This window comes from Hevea brasiliensis, unplaced genomic scaffold (assembly GCF_030052815.1).
Source record: "Hevea brasiliensis isolate MT/VB/25A 57/8 unplaced genomic scaffold, ASM3005281v1 Scaf1, whole genome shotgun sequence".
Taxonomy (NCBI): domain Eukaryota; kingdom Viridiplantae; phylum Streptophyta; class Magnoliopsida; order Malpighiales; family Euphorbiaceae; genus Hevea; species Hevea brasiliensis.
In genome coordinates, this window is record NW_026614585.1 from 11,920,241 (window position 1) to 11,935,186 (window position 14,946).

Genomic DNA, 14,946 nt, shown 5'->3' on the forward strand with positions numbered 1-14,946 from the left:
ATTTTTATTAAAAAAAGGCTACAAAAATTGGCACCCCCACGATGCAAGGATATTAACTAAATTTATTTATTAGATAATAATTTATTTTGAATGAATTTGATATTAATTAATTTATATATAATAATAAAATTTTGATTTTATTAAATAAATTTTAAATTTAATAATAAAAATATTTTTTTTTCATTAGCATATAAAAATCTTCCTTTATTTACCTTTAATCAAATATAATAAATTATTAAATCTCACTGTATTTAACGTTGTACCAAATAATAAGAGAAAAGGGGGGCATTTTCAAGTTTCTAAATCATAATCTAAATCAAAATATCTAATGCGTATCTGCAACGTACGGCATGCATCCTCCACAGGCTTTCTTCCATTTTCCCACAAGCAAAATATCAAGCATTTAATAATCCCTCTTTCTTAAACCCCCTCTAAAACCTTTTACTGATTATCTTCTTCTCTTACTTCAGCCCAGGTGGCGCCTCCGCCCCTTCCATCACCACCACCGTTGCATGATGTCCCACTTCTGGAATCTCTTCATTCTCATCACAGTCCAATTAAACTAAATTCATACCTCCTCTTCGTCTTCAATGGCTTCTCTGGACATTTCCACTCCTCTTATCTTCAAACTCAACTCCTCTCCTAAGCTCCGGAAGCTCTTCAATGTCAAATTCCCTCGTCACCACAATCGCAATTACAAGTCCAAGGTTTCAATTTCCCTCTCTAATGTCGTCTTCGCCCGAGCTGCTTCAATTTCTAGTCCCACCACAATTGGCATTACTGCTACCACCGAATTGGGGCAACGGAGGGAAAAGAATGATACCGAGCAGGACCCTATTTCCATCCTTAACGAGAGGATTCGCCGCGACTACCGCAAGAGAGAGGCCTCCTCCAGACCTGTAATGGACTCGAAAGAGGCTGATAAGTATATACAGATGGTGAAGGAGCAGCAGCAGAGGGGATTGCAGAAGCTGAAAGGAGAGAGGGAAGCAAAAGAAGGGGGCGTTTTCAGTTACAAGGTGGATCCATATTCGCTTCGTTCTGGGGATTATGTAGTGCATAAGAAAGTGGGAATTGGGAGATTCGTTGGGATTAGGTTTGATGTTCCTAAGGGTTCTGCTGAGCCTATTGAGTATTTGTTTATTGAATATGCGGATGGAATGGCGAAACTTCCTGTTAAGCAGGCTTCTCGCATGCTTTATCGTTATAATCTGTAGGTGTTTCCACATTCCCTTTCTGCTTTACTAGTAATTTCTCTTGCTTGTTTTTTTCATTTGCTGCTATGAGATTGAAATGTTGGCTTTTTGTTGTTTAAGATTGGTGTTAAAGTTTATGGTTTGGCTTTGCTTCTGAAGCCTAGTAATGTGATTGTTTGTTGACTATTTAATTGATTGGAAGTTGGGAGGGTGGGAATCACAAAGGAATTGAAAATGGGAAAGATGAACAAATGATTTATTTGGTTGAACAACTGCAATAATTGCCAAAGAGTTATTATATTCCTTTTACGTAGCTAGCCTAACCTGAAGTTCTTGTGATGATATTTGTACTGGCGCTTCATTATTTCATGTTTTACTGTCATTTTCAGTCCAAATGAAAACAAAAGGCCTCGGACGTTGAGCAAACTGAATGATACTAGTGCGTGGGAGAGGAGAAAGACTAAAGGAAAGATTGCTATACAGAAAATGGTTGTTGACTTGATGGAGCTGTATTTACATAGGCTGAAACAAAAAAGACCTCCCTACCCAAAGAGTCCTGCCATGGCTGAATTTGCTGCACAATTTCCTTATGACCCCACACCAGATCAGAAGCAGGTAGCAACCAAAATTTTGGAAATATTTACTCAATGTGATTGTTAGAAATATTTGAGTGGGGTCTACTGGACTGTCCCATTTACATTAACAAGATGGTTATATTCTTTGGCTTTATATGGTCACAACCAGCATTTAGTACTATTAATAGGTGACATTTGGATTGTTGAAATGTTTATTTCTACGTCTATATTTTATTTTTTTTTGAAGGGGATGAGAGGCCTTAACTATAGCTTTTACAAAATCCAAAAACTTCTTTTTTTTTAAGATAACGTTTGAGGACATGAATTAAACTTTTGGTGATCATATTAATGAGTGATTTTATTTATAAACTCTTACAGTATTACTTGTCATTTGTTTCTTTCTTACTTCCTTCCTCTCATAAATTGGACACTTGTTCCAGGCTTTCATGGATGTTGAGAGGGATTTGACTGAGAGAGAAACTCCAATGGATCGGTTAATCTGTGGAGATGTTGGATTTGGTAAAACAGAAGTTGCTTTACGGGCCATCTTTTGTGTGGTTGCAGCAAGAAAGCAAGCTATGGTTTTAGCACCAACAATTGTTTTAGCCAAACAACATTTTGATGTTATTTCAGAAAGGTTTTCCGAGTATCCTAGTATCAAGGTTGGACTTCTGAGTCGGTTTCAGGTATAGTATATTTTCCCCCTTATTTTTGGTCTAGTGCAGTGCTTATCATGTGTTCTCTATGTGTTATCTGTGTTTTCTATGTTGAGAGCCAACAGTTAGCTGGAAGATTAATTCAAAAAAATATATCTTGACATTTTATTATGATTGTCTAACATCAGGCATGCAATTTATTGTCAATTAAATGCAGTAATGTGGAGAACTATGTTAGAATAATTTACAAGTACTTGGGTTTTTAGATTTTGACACCTGTTCCTGCTTTCTACTTGCAGACCAAAGCAGAGAAGGAGAAGTATTTGGACATGATTAAACATGGTGATTTGGACATTATTGTGGGGACTCACTCACTTCTTGGAAGTCGTGTTGTGTATAATAATCTTGGCGTTCTTGTGGTTGATGAAGAACAGGTTAGCTTCCAAAGCTAGTAGTGCTGTTTCCTACAATGAGCATTCATCTCATTGATCTGCATTTACATCATATTATTTGTGGGCAGGGCAATATAAAACTCCTGTTTCTTGGACTTTATTTTTTTTTCTTCCATTTTTTGGTTAAAAAAGGAGAAATAATATTAAAGGGCTTGACACCCTGCATGCAGTAGTAAAATCATAACATGATGGGAAATCAAAGAAGTCCATGACAGCTTGTACATCTACAAATTGGTGCTTGCTAAACCACAAGTTGAACATATTTGGCCGTCTACAAGTTGAACATATTTGGCCGTCTATATTCTGGCAGAGAGAGAGAGAGAGAGAGAGAGAGAGAGAGTTAAGCAACTCCCATGATATGAGAGGGCTCAAATAAAGTTAATTTAAATACTTTCGACTCCTATCCTCTTATCATTATTCTTAAGCCATATTGAGATAGCTTTTCAAGTAGCATGTCTGCTGCTTTGCTGTAACTTGCATTTGCTATGTTTCTTTGCTTTACAGAGGTTCGGTGTCAAACAGAAGGAAAAGATTGCTTCTTTCAAGACTTCAGTTGATGTCCTCACTCTTTCTGCAACACCTATACCTCGAACGCTTTATTTAGCATTAACTGGATTTCGTGATGCAAGGTAATAAAGCATGAGATTCATACGTATTATGAATCAAAATTCACTTAGCTTTGCTTAGAGGATCCTGGATCCAGATGTGTAGGTCAGTCAGGCATTGTCAATTTTGTATATGCCAGTTCTTGCACTGTATGATTAAAGAGTAAGCAGTATAAGAATTAATGTACAGTTTCCCTTTATATTCAACATAGATGTCTTGCTTAATTTGACCAGTATGACCACACTTCACTAAAGGATTCATGGAGACAGTGAAATACAATTATATGTGCAGATCATTTGAAGTAAACCAATTATATCTATATTAAACTACTATGTATTCTGATTGTTGAAAAAGAATTCACATAGATGACTTAAGGTCAAGGTTATGCTGATTTGGGTTATATTTATGTTGTAAAAGGCCAAAAACCATATTAATATTTTTGCTACTTATTAAAAAACATATTAACTAAATCCCTTCATACTCCATGATGAAGCATGAATAATGATCTGAAAATAAATAAATTGCCATGCAGTTAGAACATGAGCTTCAAGGTCGTATAAAGTTCATTCAAACTAATGATTTGTCATTCCTACGGCCTCATAACCTAAAAAGTAAACTTCCCCTTTTTCAGTTTAATTTCAACTCCTCCACCAGAAAGGGTTCCTATAAAGACCTATCTTTCAGCATACAGTAAAGAGAAGGTAATATTAGCAATCAAATATGAGCTGGACCGCAGTGGCCAAGTATTTTATGTCTTGCCTCGCATTAAAGGTATTTTGTCTCTTCTTTATCTGTAATACTTAATGTGATCTTTATCAATGCCATTATGTTGGTAGACTGGCAGTCGACAACTTGACATGTGTAATATATCTGGTGTCACTACTAATAATTGTAGTTATTCATCTTCTTTTTGGTAAATAAATTATTATTAGTATTCACAAATTAGACTCAGCTGATTTATTTGATAAAGTGGAGAAAAAGATGTCATTACCTACTATCAAGGAACAGAGAAAATAAAATTATGTACGAAACTTCAATGGTCTTCAAATTACAACCAACTAGTTCATTGTGTGTTCTTTTCCCCCCATTTTACATCTAAAGTTGGTTTATATCTTGGTTTTATGATACGGGTTTTCCTATATACTTGCATAACAGGGCTTGAAGAAGTGATGGATTTTCTTGAACAGGCATTCCCAAATGTTGAAATAGCTATTGCACATGGGAAGGTATATTTTACTCAAATGGTGGCCACCGTTTGCACGTAGACATATTAAAGCAGGCTCTAGGGAATAAAAGTTCCATCCATCATGGATTGGCATTATATGCTGAGTTTTGAACTGTGTTGCATTTTGTTTAGTTTGAAGACTGGTGGTATTATGAATTTTTGCAAGAGAGTTTATCTCTTCATATAATTTTCTTCTTTGGGGTTGCATTTCATTTTATTTGACATGCCCCACCCCTCCTCCTTTTCTCTCTTTCCTCTCTTCTCTTTTCTCTCTCTCTTTTAAATGTTTATGTTTTTGCTTTATATAGGCCAAGAAACCAAAATGTCTAGCCATACCATAAATTAGTGCCTTTATAGTTTTGCATTTTTGTTAGTGCTTCTTATGAACTTACCATTTGTTTTCAGCTTCTGGTGGTATATATTTTAAATCACTCTCATCCTACCAGCTTCATTTTTGGTCTCTTACATATTCTGCTGTGCTTTTCTTTGTATAGCAATATTCAAAGCAGCTTGAAGACACCATGGAGAAATTTGCACATGGTGAAATTAAGATTCTCATATGCACAAACATAGTGGAAAGTGGGCTTGACATCCAAAACGCAAACACCATCATAATTCAGGATGTTCAACAATTTGGCCTAGCGCAATTGTATCAGGTTCCAGTCTCTCTACTTTGAGTACTTGGTCCCTATTTTGTTTAATTTGTCTGAACACATTATAGAAGAGCTATATTGGAATTTCTTGTGTAGAAAAGGCACATGGAAAATAGCCAATATGTTCTATTTTGTTGAAACTCCTAGAAATGATGATATCTCAATTATGTTTCTGGAACCCCAACTTAATCAGAAATCTTTTGTTTGCTGCTTCTAGTTTCTATTAACTTTCAAGTTACATAAAGTTCACTTTGAAGAAGTCTTCTGCTTTATGTGGTGGAAAAGACTATTCAATCCTTCCCCTTCCCTTCTCTCTCTCTCTCTCTCTCTCTCTCTCTCTCTCTCTCTCTCTCTCTCGCGCGCGCGCATTTATCTTTATATCTCTAGAAGGAAGAAGCATATGTCAGATTAAGTTCCTTTCTTCATCATCTACTATAGTTATATTGATTATGTGATTGCTGCAATGATTTTCATTAATGGAACAAGAAACTGGATTATTTGTGGAATCTTTATCTTATTTTCTTTCTTCAATGTTGTGACAATAGTTGCGTGGAAGAGTGGGCCGTGCTGATAAGGAGGCTTATGCACACTTATTTTACCTTGATAAGTCACTGCTGTCTGATCAAGCGTTGGTATGTTGAGCAATTGAGAACCTTTACTTTTTGTTACTCATGATTGTATGCGTAGTTGATTCTCTCATGTCACCCCGTTTTATTTATGAAGTAACTTTCCTCATCTTTCAACATTTCAGGAGAGGCTTAAAGCTCTCGAACAATGCAAAGAACTTGGCCAAGGTTTCCAACTTGCAGAGAGAGACATGGGTATAAGAGGCTTTGGCACCATCTTTGGTGAGCAACAGACTGGGGATGTCGGGAATGTTGGCATTGACCTCTTCTTTGAAATGCTCTTCGAGAGCTTATCCAAGGTATGCTTATTATTTTTTCACACGATAATGAAAAGAAGTGTGTAGATTTTTTTATGCTGTGTTAAGTGGACAGATGACATAACATACACTTTTCTGCACCTAAAAAGATAGCAATCCAGGTCAATATATCTAGGACAATGCTTGTGATTCAAATATCATTAGTTTCAACTGCCATGCTTCTACTTTTCAACCTTCACTTCCCATAACCCTCTTGCCTTAAGGTTTTCAGGTTGAAGAACACCGTGTAATTTCAGTGCCTTACCAGTCTGTACAGGTACTTTGTTGCTTCCTGGGATGTATACCATCTGAAAATTGAATATTTGGTGATCTTAATGTGAACTACATCTGCATAAATGTTAGGATCTAGGATGGAAACTATTGAAGAAACATCCAAATCTCATTGAATCTTCAATTTCCATTGTTATTAATGTATAAAATCCAACATGGCAATTATCATGAGTTCAAGAACATGGATGTGAATTTAACTAAAATTAAATTTTCTTTTTTTAATAACAGATTGATTTAAATGTAAACCCTCATCTCCCTTCTGAGTACATAAATCATCTAGATAACCCCATGGAAATTATTAGTGAAGCTGAGAAAGCTGCAGAGAAAGATATCTGGAGTTTGATGCAATTTACAGAGAGTCTGCGCAGCCAATATGGAAAAGAGCCTTACTCCATGGAAATTCTGTTAAAGAAGCTTTATGTTAGGAGAATGGCATCAGATCTCGGGATAACAAGAATTTATACTTCTGGAAAAATAGTTGGCATGAAAACGAATATGAGTAAAAAGGTTTTCAAGCTGATGATAGATTCAATGGCATCGGATGTTCATCAAAACTCTTTGGTTTTTGATGGGGATCAAATAAAGGTAATTGTATAACATTTCTTTTGGTGCTTGCCTGGATGATGTGTGGTGCTAACTTTTATTGGTTTTTCTTCCTTTTCCATGCACTTATTTCCATGCAAAGAGACTATAACTACTAAAAACTTGGCTCCATTCAGATGCATAAGACATGCCATGAAAAGCTTAGAAATGGAAACTGACCTCAAATTTCATTTTATTGAGAAAAGTGGATCCAATTAATATATACTTTAAAGTTTTAAGCCTATGTTCCATATTCAAAATTACTAATATGCTATGAGCTATGGTTGTGCTTTTGGGTCATACTTTCATTATTTTGAAAATTTGAAATGAAGGGCTTCTTTCTCTTAATTGGCTTCCTCTAAAATTAGTGATCGTAGATAATTTGATGTTGACACCCCTTACCTTAGCCACGAGTCTATTACTGAAATTCTCTTTTAGAATTTAAAGGTTTCCGTATAACATTTCATTTATATTTTTCTTTGTTAATAATCCTAACAGGCAGAACTTCTTCTGGAGCTACCAAGAGAACAGCTGCTAAATTGGATCTTTCGATGCTTGGCAGAGCTTCACGCTAGCCTCCCTGCCCTTATAAAATATTAGTTCACTGTACAGAATTAGCTGCTCGTTTTTTCACTTTCCCTATATATGCAAATCAAAGATAACACAGTTTTACAGGTGATCGTAAATACAGAAACTTTAGTGTATCTCCAACTCCAGTTGTTTTAATCCATTGACCCTTAGGCCTAATGTGCCATTGTAAAGTCCACATGAGGATGTCCAGAATCAAATATTTCAGGGTAAGCCACAAAAGTTTTGGTTTTGTTCTATTCACCAGCCCTTCCTGACCAGCTCTAGCATTGCAGGTTGCATAAGAATGCAATAATGGCTGTTTAAGTTGTATTTCTGTATCGGAGGAAGTTTCCACTCACAGAAGTAGAAGCCTCTGGAGATTAATAACACGTCTCATACTATTTTTTCAGCACGACAGAGATCTCTCTGAATTTGGGAGGGAAACATTACAATTCTTTTGGTCATGGCCATTACTGAGAAGCTTTAGTGTTGATGATTTGCAGAAGCTGGTTGAGAGGTGTTGGGCGGAAGAAGGAACTGTTTAATGTTACCATTATACCGTCTTAGCATGTAGGTTTGAGAATTGCAAAATGATGTAAGAAAGAATTTTGTTCCTGCCGTCTGTATTTATGGTGATTATTGATTATAAACATTTATTTTCTGAAATGCATATTAAATTGCTAAATCAGTTTGCTAATGGAAAAGAAAAGAAGGAAAGCATAGTCTAGCTATATTGATTGTCTCGTACAAACTATTTTTTTCCAAAAAATTTGGCAGCATTGAGTTGCCGTTGAGATATTTAAATTTTTATTTTAAGGGTAAATTACCCCTTAATATTTGACCTTTCATTCTTGTATTTTGACACATGGTTAAATCTGCACCAAATTGGCTGGTCAGACGATTAATAAGAACTGGAGCTTGGACCCGATGGGTCTAACCATCAAATCCTAGTTTTGAGAAATTCATTACGAATTGATATGAACTGGCCGGGCAACCAGTAAACCAAACAACTCCATTAGAGTAATTCATTTTCTTAAAAAAAAAAAAAAAAGCAAAATTTACTAATGTTTGAAGCTGAACCATGAGTTACACCTTAAATTATAATATAAAATAATTAATAATTATAAAATAATTAATGATTATTTATTTATAATTATTTCAAAAATAAAAAATTTTAATTTCATTCACTTATAATTTAATAATTAATAATACTCAACTAAGCCTTTATCCCAAAAATTTGAGATCGGCTATATGGATTATCTTTCTTCACTCTAAACAATTTTGGATTAAGTCCTCAGAAATGTGTAATGTTTCTAAGTTATCTTATACTACTCTCATTCAAGTCAATTTAGGTCTACCCCTACTTTTCTTTCTATCCTCTAACCTAATGTGCTCTACTTGTCTAACTAGAGCCTCTATATGTCTATGCTTCATATGACCAAACCACCTCAATCTTCCTTCTCTCAACTTATCCTCAATTGATACCACTCTTATCTTTTCTCTAATACTCTCATTACGGACTTTATCGAGTCTAGTATGGCCACTCATCCACCTTAACATTCTCAACTCCACAACTCTCATCTTAGACACATACGACTCCTTCAGTGCCCAACACATACGACCATATAACATGGCCGATTGTATGGCTGTACGGTAAAATTTTTCTTTCAACTTATTAGGAATTTTGCGATCACATAAAGCTCCCGTGACACGTCTCCACTTCAACCATCCGGCTTTAATCCTATGACTAACATCCTCCTCACATCCCCCATCTACTTGAAGGATTGAGCTGTGATATTTAAAGTGATTACTTTGGGGCAATACTACTCCATCCAAACTAACTCATTCCCTATCACTAGTTCGGCCTTCACAAAACTTGTAATGCATGTATTCTGTCTTCGTTCTACTTAACTTAAAGCCCTTTGACTCTAGAGTGCTTCTCCAAAGCTCTAGTTTTTTCTTGACTCCTTCTGGTGTCTCATCTATCACAACTATATCATCCGCAAACATCAAGCACTAAGGGATACTTTCTTGTATATATTTCGTCAATTCATTTAAAATTAATATAAAAAAGGTAAGGGTTTACAGCTGAACCTTAGTGTAATTCAACTGATGTCACACCTTACCCCTCTGTAAGGCATAACATGATCCCGTAGAATACCTAATGAACTACCGAACTTCACCTACCGATAACTCATTAAGTACCCTACAAGGGATTTTAAAACAATTTTCTTATTTTTGATAAGTGGTGAGCATTATCTAATAAGTACCTAAAACATTTAGTTAAATTAAAACTAGTTAATATTTTTGGCCCATTTTATTTTTACGCAAATTTTATAAAAATTTTGACAGAGTTTCCTCTGAATTTTGAGAAACCAGTTCTTCAAATACCTGAAATAAAAGCACTTCCAATAATTTTCTAACCACTGCTTCAAATTCATACTCAATCTCAACCAATTTCTCAAAATTCACAAGTTCAATAATTCTCAAAATACTGTCAAACAATATCATTCATATTTCATTAAAAACAAAATAATTTATACACATCCTTACAATTTTATATCAAAAGAAACACAAACTAAACTTTATTATAAACTTCATACAAATTTGTGTACAAGCTGCTCAAGACCCATTTTTACATGTCCATACATTTATGTGCAATATATACATCAAAAGAAGTATTTGCGGTTATGGTATAAATTATACCCGAAGGCTTTAAGCTGATGACTTCACACACTTCAGCAGCTCAGTCTGCTGCTCCTCTAGTCTCTGTATCTGCGACAGCAATAAAAGCTATCGCTGAGTACTAGGACTTAGTGGTGCACAATATACTAAAATAATCTTTATGCAAAGCTTAAAGCACATTCATTCAAAAATTTGGCTAAACATGAAAATTAAATACAATCATGCATTGTGAGATTTTACATGTAAACCAAGTTCATTTCAAAGTATCAAAACACATTTCATAAAACCCACAGTTAGATCACGCCATTCGAAACAAATAGAATCTCAATAGCCAGAGGCTAAAGAGAAATCATATGAATCTCAATAGCCAGAGGCTAAAGAGAAATCATATCACAAGCTAGCTAGCTCAAATATATGGATATCCATTCACATCCTCTTCTACTGGCACACCTCAACACTTCTCCAGAGAAGGAATCAAAATTCGAAACTAATTACCCCCACTAGTCGTGCTAGTGAGGTGTTCAAATATATGGTCATGACACTGTGGTTTTAAAACTTATCTTAACAATTTGCTAAACATTGTCATTTCAAATATACACAATAACTTTCACAATTTAAATCAAACATCATAAAAATGCTATAATCCAATATTTCACATTATTCAAAACATTATGCAAAAGATGATTATAAAAGTATATGTTGTGCACAAATCTCAAACGAGTCGCCTGTTGGCCTTGACTCGACTCATCGGGTTCTGTCCCGGTATTCTTTTCCACTGAAACACGAAATTTTCCAATGTTTCAGTACTAAAACTTAAAATAAATCCAAAATAAACTTAACTTCACATTTACCTAGCTCTAACGTGTTAAATTCGACGTTCTCGAAATTTTTGTGTTTCGGGTTACTATTCACTGCACTATTCAAGTCAAATTATTGGCTTTCTAAGGCTTAATAGGTATGGGAACTCCAACTTCACCCACATACCACATTTTGGTCACCAAACTTGTTGGTTTTGGTCATTTGTTTAAAGCTTAGGTCATTTTGGCAAAATTGCTAATTTTCGGTTTTGGTTCCCCGAAGTTGCACTGTTTCATTGGTCGGTCTACTGTTGGAATTTGATAAAACTTCCTTCATAGAAAGTGTTCCTTATTGTCTTAAGTGTATTCTCATTTTTGGATCACCTCAATCAGAGTTTTGTAGCTCAAGTTATGGCCAAAATAAGTTTACTGTTCACGTGCACTGTTCATACTGCATTTTTGGGTTCTGGCAGATTTTGGTCCAACTTTGGTAAGTAATTTGATTAAGTTAAGTTCATAATTTTGTCTAACTTTCTTCATATGAAATGTTCTATTATGTCTTAGGTTTCCATCGGTTCAAGAATCGCCTAAATCCGAGTTTTCTAGGGGGAGTTATAGCTATCCAAACATTGCTGCTCAATGAAAATTCTGCAGAGTTGCAGGTTTGGTAACCTAACTTTGCTCAATAATTTGAATGGGTTAATGGCATAATTTGGGGTGATGTTCTTCATGAAAGTTTTAGATCTATATGCCCTCTAACCCCTGGCCAAATTTCAGGTCAATTTGACCTGTCTAACTCGAGTTATGACCAAATAAACAGTTACTGTTCATTTGGTCAGTTTAGTGCAGTGGCAGCCTGCAATCAATCCACTTTGGTCAATTGTTTCACCAAGTTTTGGTCAGTTTTTGGCCATGGTTCCTTAATGAAAATTGTGCTCTTTTATGTCTATTTTCATCTCCAATTGGTGGCATATCAATTGGACTTGTAAAATTTGAGTTTTGATCCTTCAAAGTGGGTTTGGTCATGCTGCCAGCAGCATGACCATTGACCTACGAATTTGATTTTTATTCCAACAATTCCCACACAACTTATTTGGTCATAATTGACCATTATTTCATTTCACAATAGGTTAAACATGCCATTTATGTATTTTTCCAATTTTTGGTTCATAAACCCTAGCATTGAAACCCTAATCTCACTAATTCATTATATTTAACTACTTTCAAAGCCTTAAACCATAATAACTCAACTACTTAAGGTTCATATATTCATTTAAGTCAATCAAACCATGAAACAATACCTTCATACCATGCTGGCTGAAATCTTTATGATCCCTTATCTTAACATTTTGTTTTAACTTTTATCAAATTCCAACTTAATACAAATAGTTAATCATTAATATAAAGAAAAATTTAAGAGATAAACACTAACCTTGCTTGGTGGGTTTCTAGGTTTTACTTCCTTCAAGTCTTTCTTTTTCTTTTTACTCTCTAATGCTTCTTCAACATGTAAAGAGAATTTTTAATGTTGGGACTTTGTGAATTTATGGAAGTAAGTAAGGAAATTCAAGCTTTCTAATTCTGAAAAAGTGTGGAACAAGTGATTGAGAATTAAAGTTATATTTGTGTGTCACTTGATGGAAGAAGAAGAATAAAATCCCAATTTTTTTCCTTTTGTTTTCCTTTACACTTTTTTGGCTTATGGAAGACCCCTAAATCCAAATTAATTAATTCAATTTATTAATTTAGTTATGACATCATGCATGATGTCATAAAATTTGACTTTTCAAACCTCTTTACTTTTCTCTTTTTTTTTTCTATTAGTTCTTTAATTTAATTCTCGATTCCGAAATTTTCTTTTCTCCGATTTTATTTGACAGTTAGGTCAGGAGTCAGCTCTCGGGGTCAATTGACCAAATTGCCCCTCGCCGGTACATCCTGGTTTGCAAATAATCCAATATTTCTTCCGGCTCCCTGACCTAATTATTTGACTGGCTTAACAGTTCTTTTTCTTAATTTTCTCTTTTCCACTGTGTTCATAAGGGTCCTAAGGACGCGGCATCATATTTTACGATTCGAAATTTGAGTTTAAAACGACTTCGCAGTCGTTCCCGAGGAGGTCACTCATCGCTGTGACTCTCGGCTCGTTTAACCTCTTATGTTCTGTTTTTCTTATTTATAGTTAACTAATTAAACATTACTAATTATTTGTGTTTATGGCTTCTCAAATTGTCTTAAGTGTGGCCCTAATCCCATTAATTGTCCGGACCGACACCGGTCACCGGAACAGTGAAATATACCAGGCTATACAACGGGGGTGTTACAACTGAGATAGGAAAATCTCTTGTGTCCCCTCCCACTGTGCGTACAATAGTAGTTGCTCCTTTATACATATCCTTCAACACTTGTATGTACTTAATAGATACCCTCTTTTGTTCTAACACTCTCCATAAGATATCTCTTGGAACACTATTATAAGCCTTCTCCAAATCGATAAAAACTATGTGTAGATCTTTCTTTACATCTCTATATTTTTCCATTAAGCTTCTAATGAGAAAGATCGCTTTCATAGTTGAACGATCGAGCATGAAGCCAAATTGATTGGGAGAGATAAAAGTGTCCTGACGTAGTCTATGTTCCACAACTTTCTCCCACAACTTTTTAGTATGGCTCATGAGTTTAATTCTCCTTTAATTTGAGCAACTCTGTACATCTCTCTTATTTTTAAAAATAGATACTTAAATACTTCTCCTCCATTAATCTGATATTTTCTTTGAGTTTAGAATCTTATTAAACAATTTAGTTAACCATGTCACTCCCACATCTCCCAAACACATCCACACATCAATTGGTATTCCATCAGGTCCACATGCTTTATCTACTTTCATTCTCTTAAGTGTTTCCTTTACTTCTAAAGATCTAATCCTTCTAGTATAATTCACATTATTTTCTATTGCTATGTAGTCTATATTCTCACTATTACCACTTTGACTATCATTAAAGAGATCATTAAAATAATTTATCCATCTTTGTTTAATGTCATCATATTTCACCAACTCTTTTCTTTCTTTATTCTTAATGCACCTAACTTGATTGAGATCTTGACATTTCTTTTCTCTCCTCCTTACTAATCTATAAATATCTTTCTCCTCTTCTTTAGTTTCAAGTTTCTCATAAAACTTTTCAAAGGTCTGTGCTCTTGCTTAACTAACTGCCATTTTTTACCTCTTTTTTTGCTATCTTAGACTGTTTATATGCCTCATTATTATCACACTTGAGTAATTTCTTATACCATTCTCTCTTTCTCTTCATTGCCTTTTGTACTTCCTCATTCCACCACCATCTCTCTTTTGAGGGTGGTCCATGTCCTCTAGACTCTTCAAGTACTTTTCTGGCTGAACGCCTTACACCCTTGCATATTTCTCACTACACACCGGGCTTCGATGTAGCGCGTGTCACACCTTACCCCTCTGTAAGGCATAATATGATCCCGTAGAATACCTAATGAATTACCGCACTTCACCTACCGATAACTCATTAAGTACCCTACAAGGGATTTTAAAACAATTTTCTTACTTTTGTTAAGTGGTGAGCATTTTCTAATAGGTATTTAAAACATTTAATTAACATTAAAACTAGTTAATATTTTTGGTCCATTTTATTTATTCGCAAATTTTATAAAAATTTTGCTAAAGTTCCGTCTCTATTTAGAGAAAACAGTTCTTCAAATACCTGA

At 34.9% G+C, this 14,946-nt stretch overlaps 1 protein-coding gene across 5 annotated transcripts; it reads left to right on the forward strand.

The window, feature by feature from the left end:
- The first annotated feature begins 311 nt into the window (after positions 1 to 311).
- On the forward strand, positions 312 to 8,459 carry LOC110646882 (ATP-dependent DNA helicase At3g02060, chloroplastic). Of its 5 annotated transcripts, none has more exons than XM_058141363.1 (14): positions 313 to 1,213; positions 1,586 to 1,811; positions 2,212 to 2,457; positions 2,727 to 2,861; positions 3,384 to 3,508; positions 4,117 to 4,256; positions 4,641 to 4,711; positions 5,205 to 5,366; positions 5,909 to 5,995; positions 6,115 to 6,288; positions 6,518 to 6,562; positions 6,805 to 7,161; positions 7,657 to 7,955; positions 8,022 to 8,459. In XM_058141363.1, exons 1-13 carry the CDS (start codon positions 591 to 593, stop codon positions 7,756 to 7,758), a joined length of 2,493 nt encoding a protein of 830 aa, XP_057997346.1. In that variant the 5' UTR covers positions 313 to 590; the 3' UTR covers positions 7,759 to 7,955; positions 8,022 to 8,459. The 5 variants fall into 5 exon arrangements, with proteins under 5 accessions (XP_057997350.1, XP_057997348.1, XP_057997349.1 ...); XM_058141364.1 differs by having other exon boundaries at positions 8,139 to 8,459; XM_058141367.1 differs by lacking the exons at positions 7,657 to 7,955; positions 8,022 to 8,459 and having other exon boundaries at positions 312 to 1,213; positions 6,510 to 6,562; positions 6,879 to 6,986.
- Positions 8,460 to 14,946: the final 6,487 nt, after the last annotated feature.

Excerpts from the sequence above, each read along its gene's own strand:
- LOC110646882 (XM_058141363.1), top strand. The coding sequence starts at position 591 with ATGGCTTCTCTGGACATTTCCACTCCTCTTATCTTCAAACTCAACTCC. Across the intron at positions 5,996-6,114 it reads TGCTGTCTGATCAAGCGTTG|GAGAGGCTTAAAGCTCTCGA; the intron begins GTATGTTGAGCA and ends TCAACATTTCAG. Across the intron at positions 6,289-6,517 it reads TCTTCGAGAGCTTATCCAAG|GTTGAAGAACACCGTGTAAT; the intron begins GTATGCTTATTA and ends TAAGGTTTTCAG.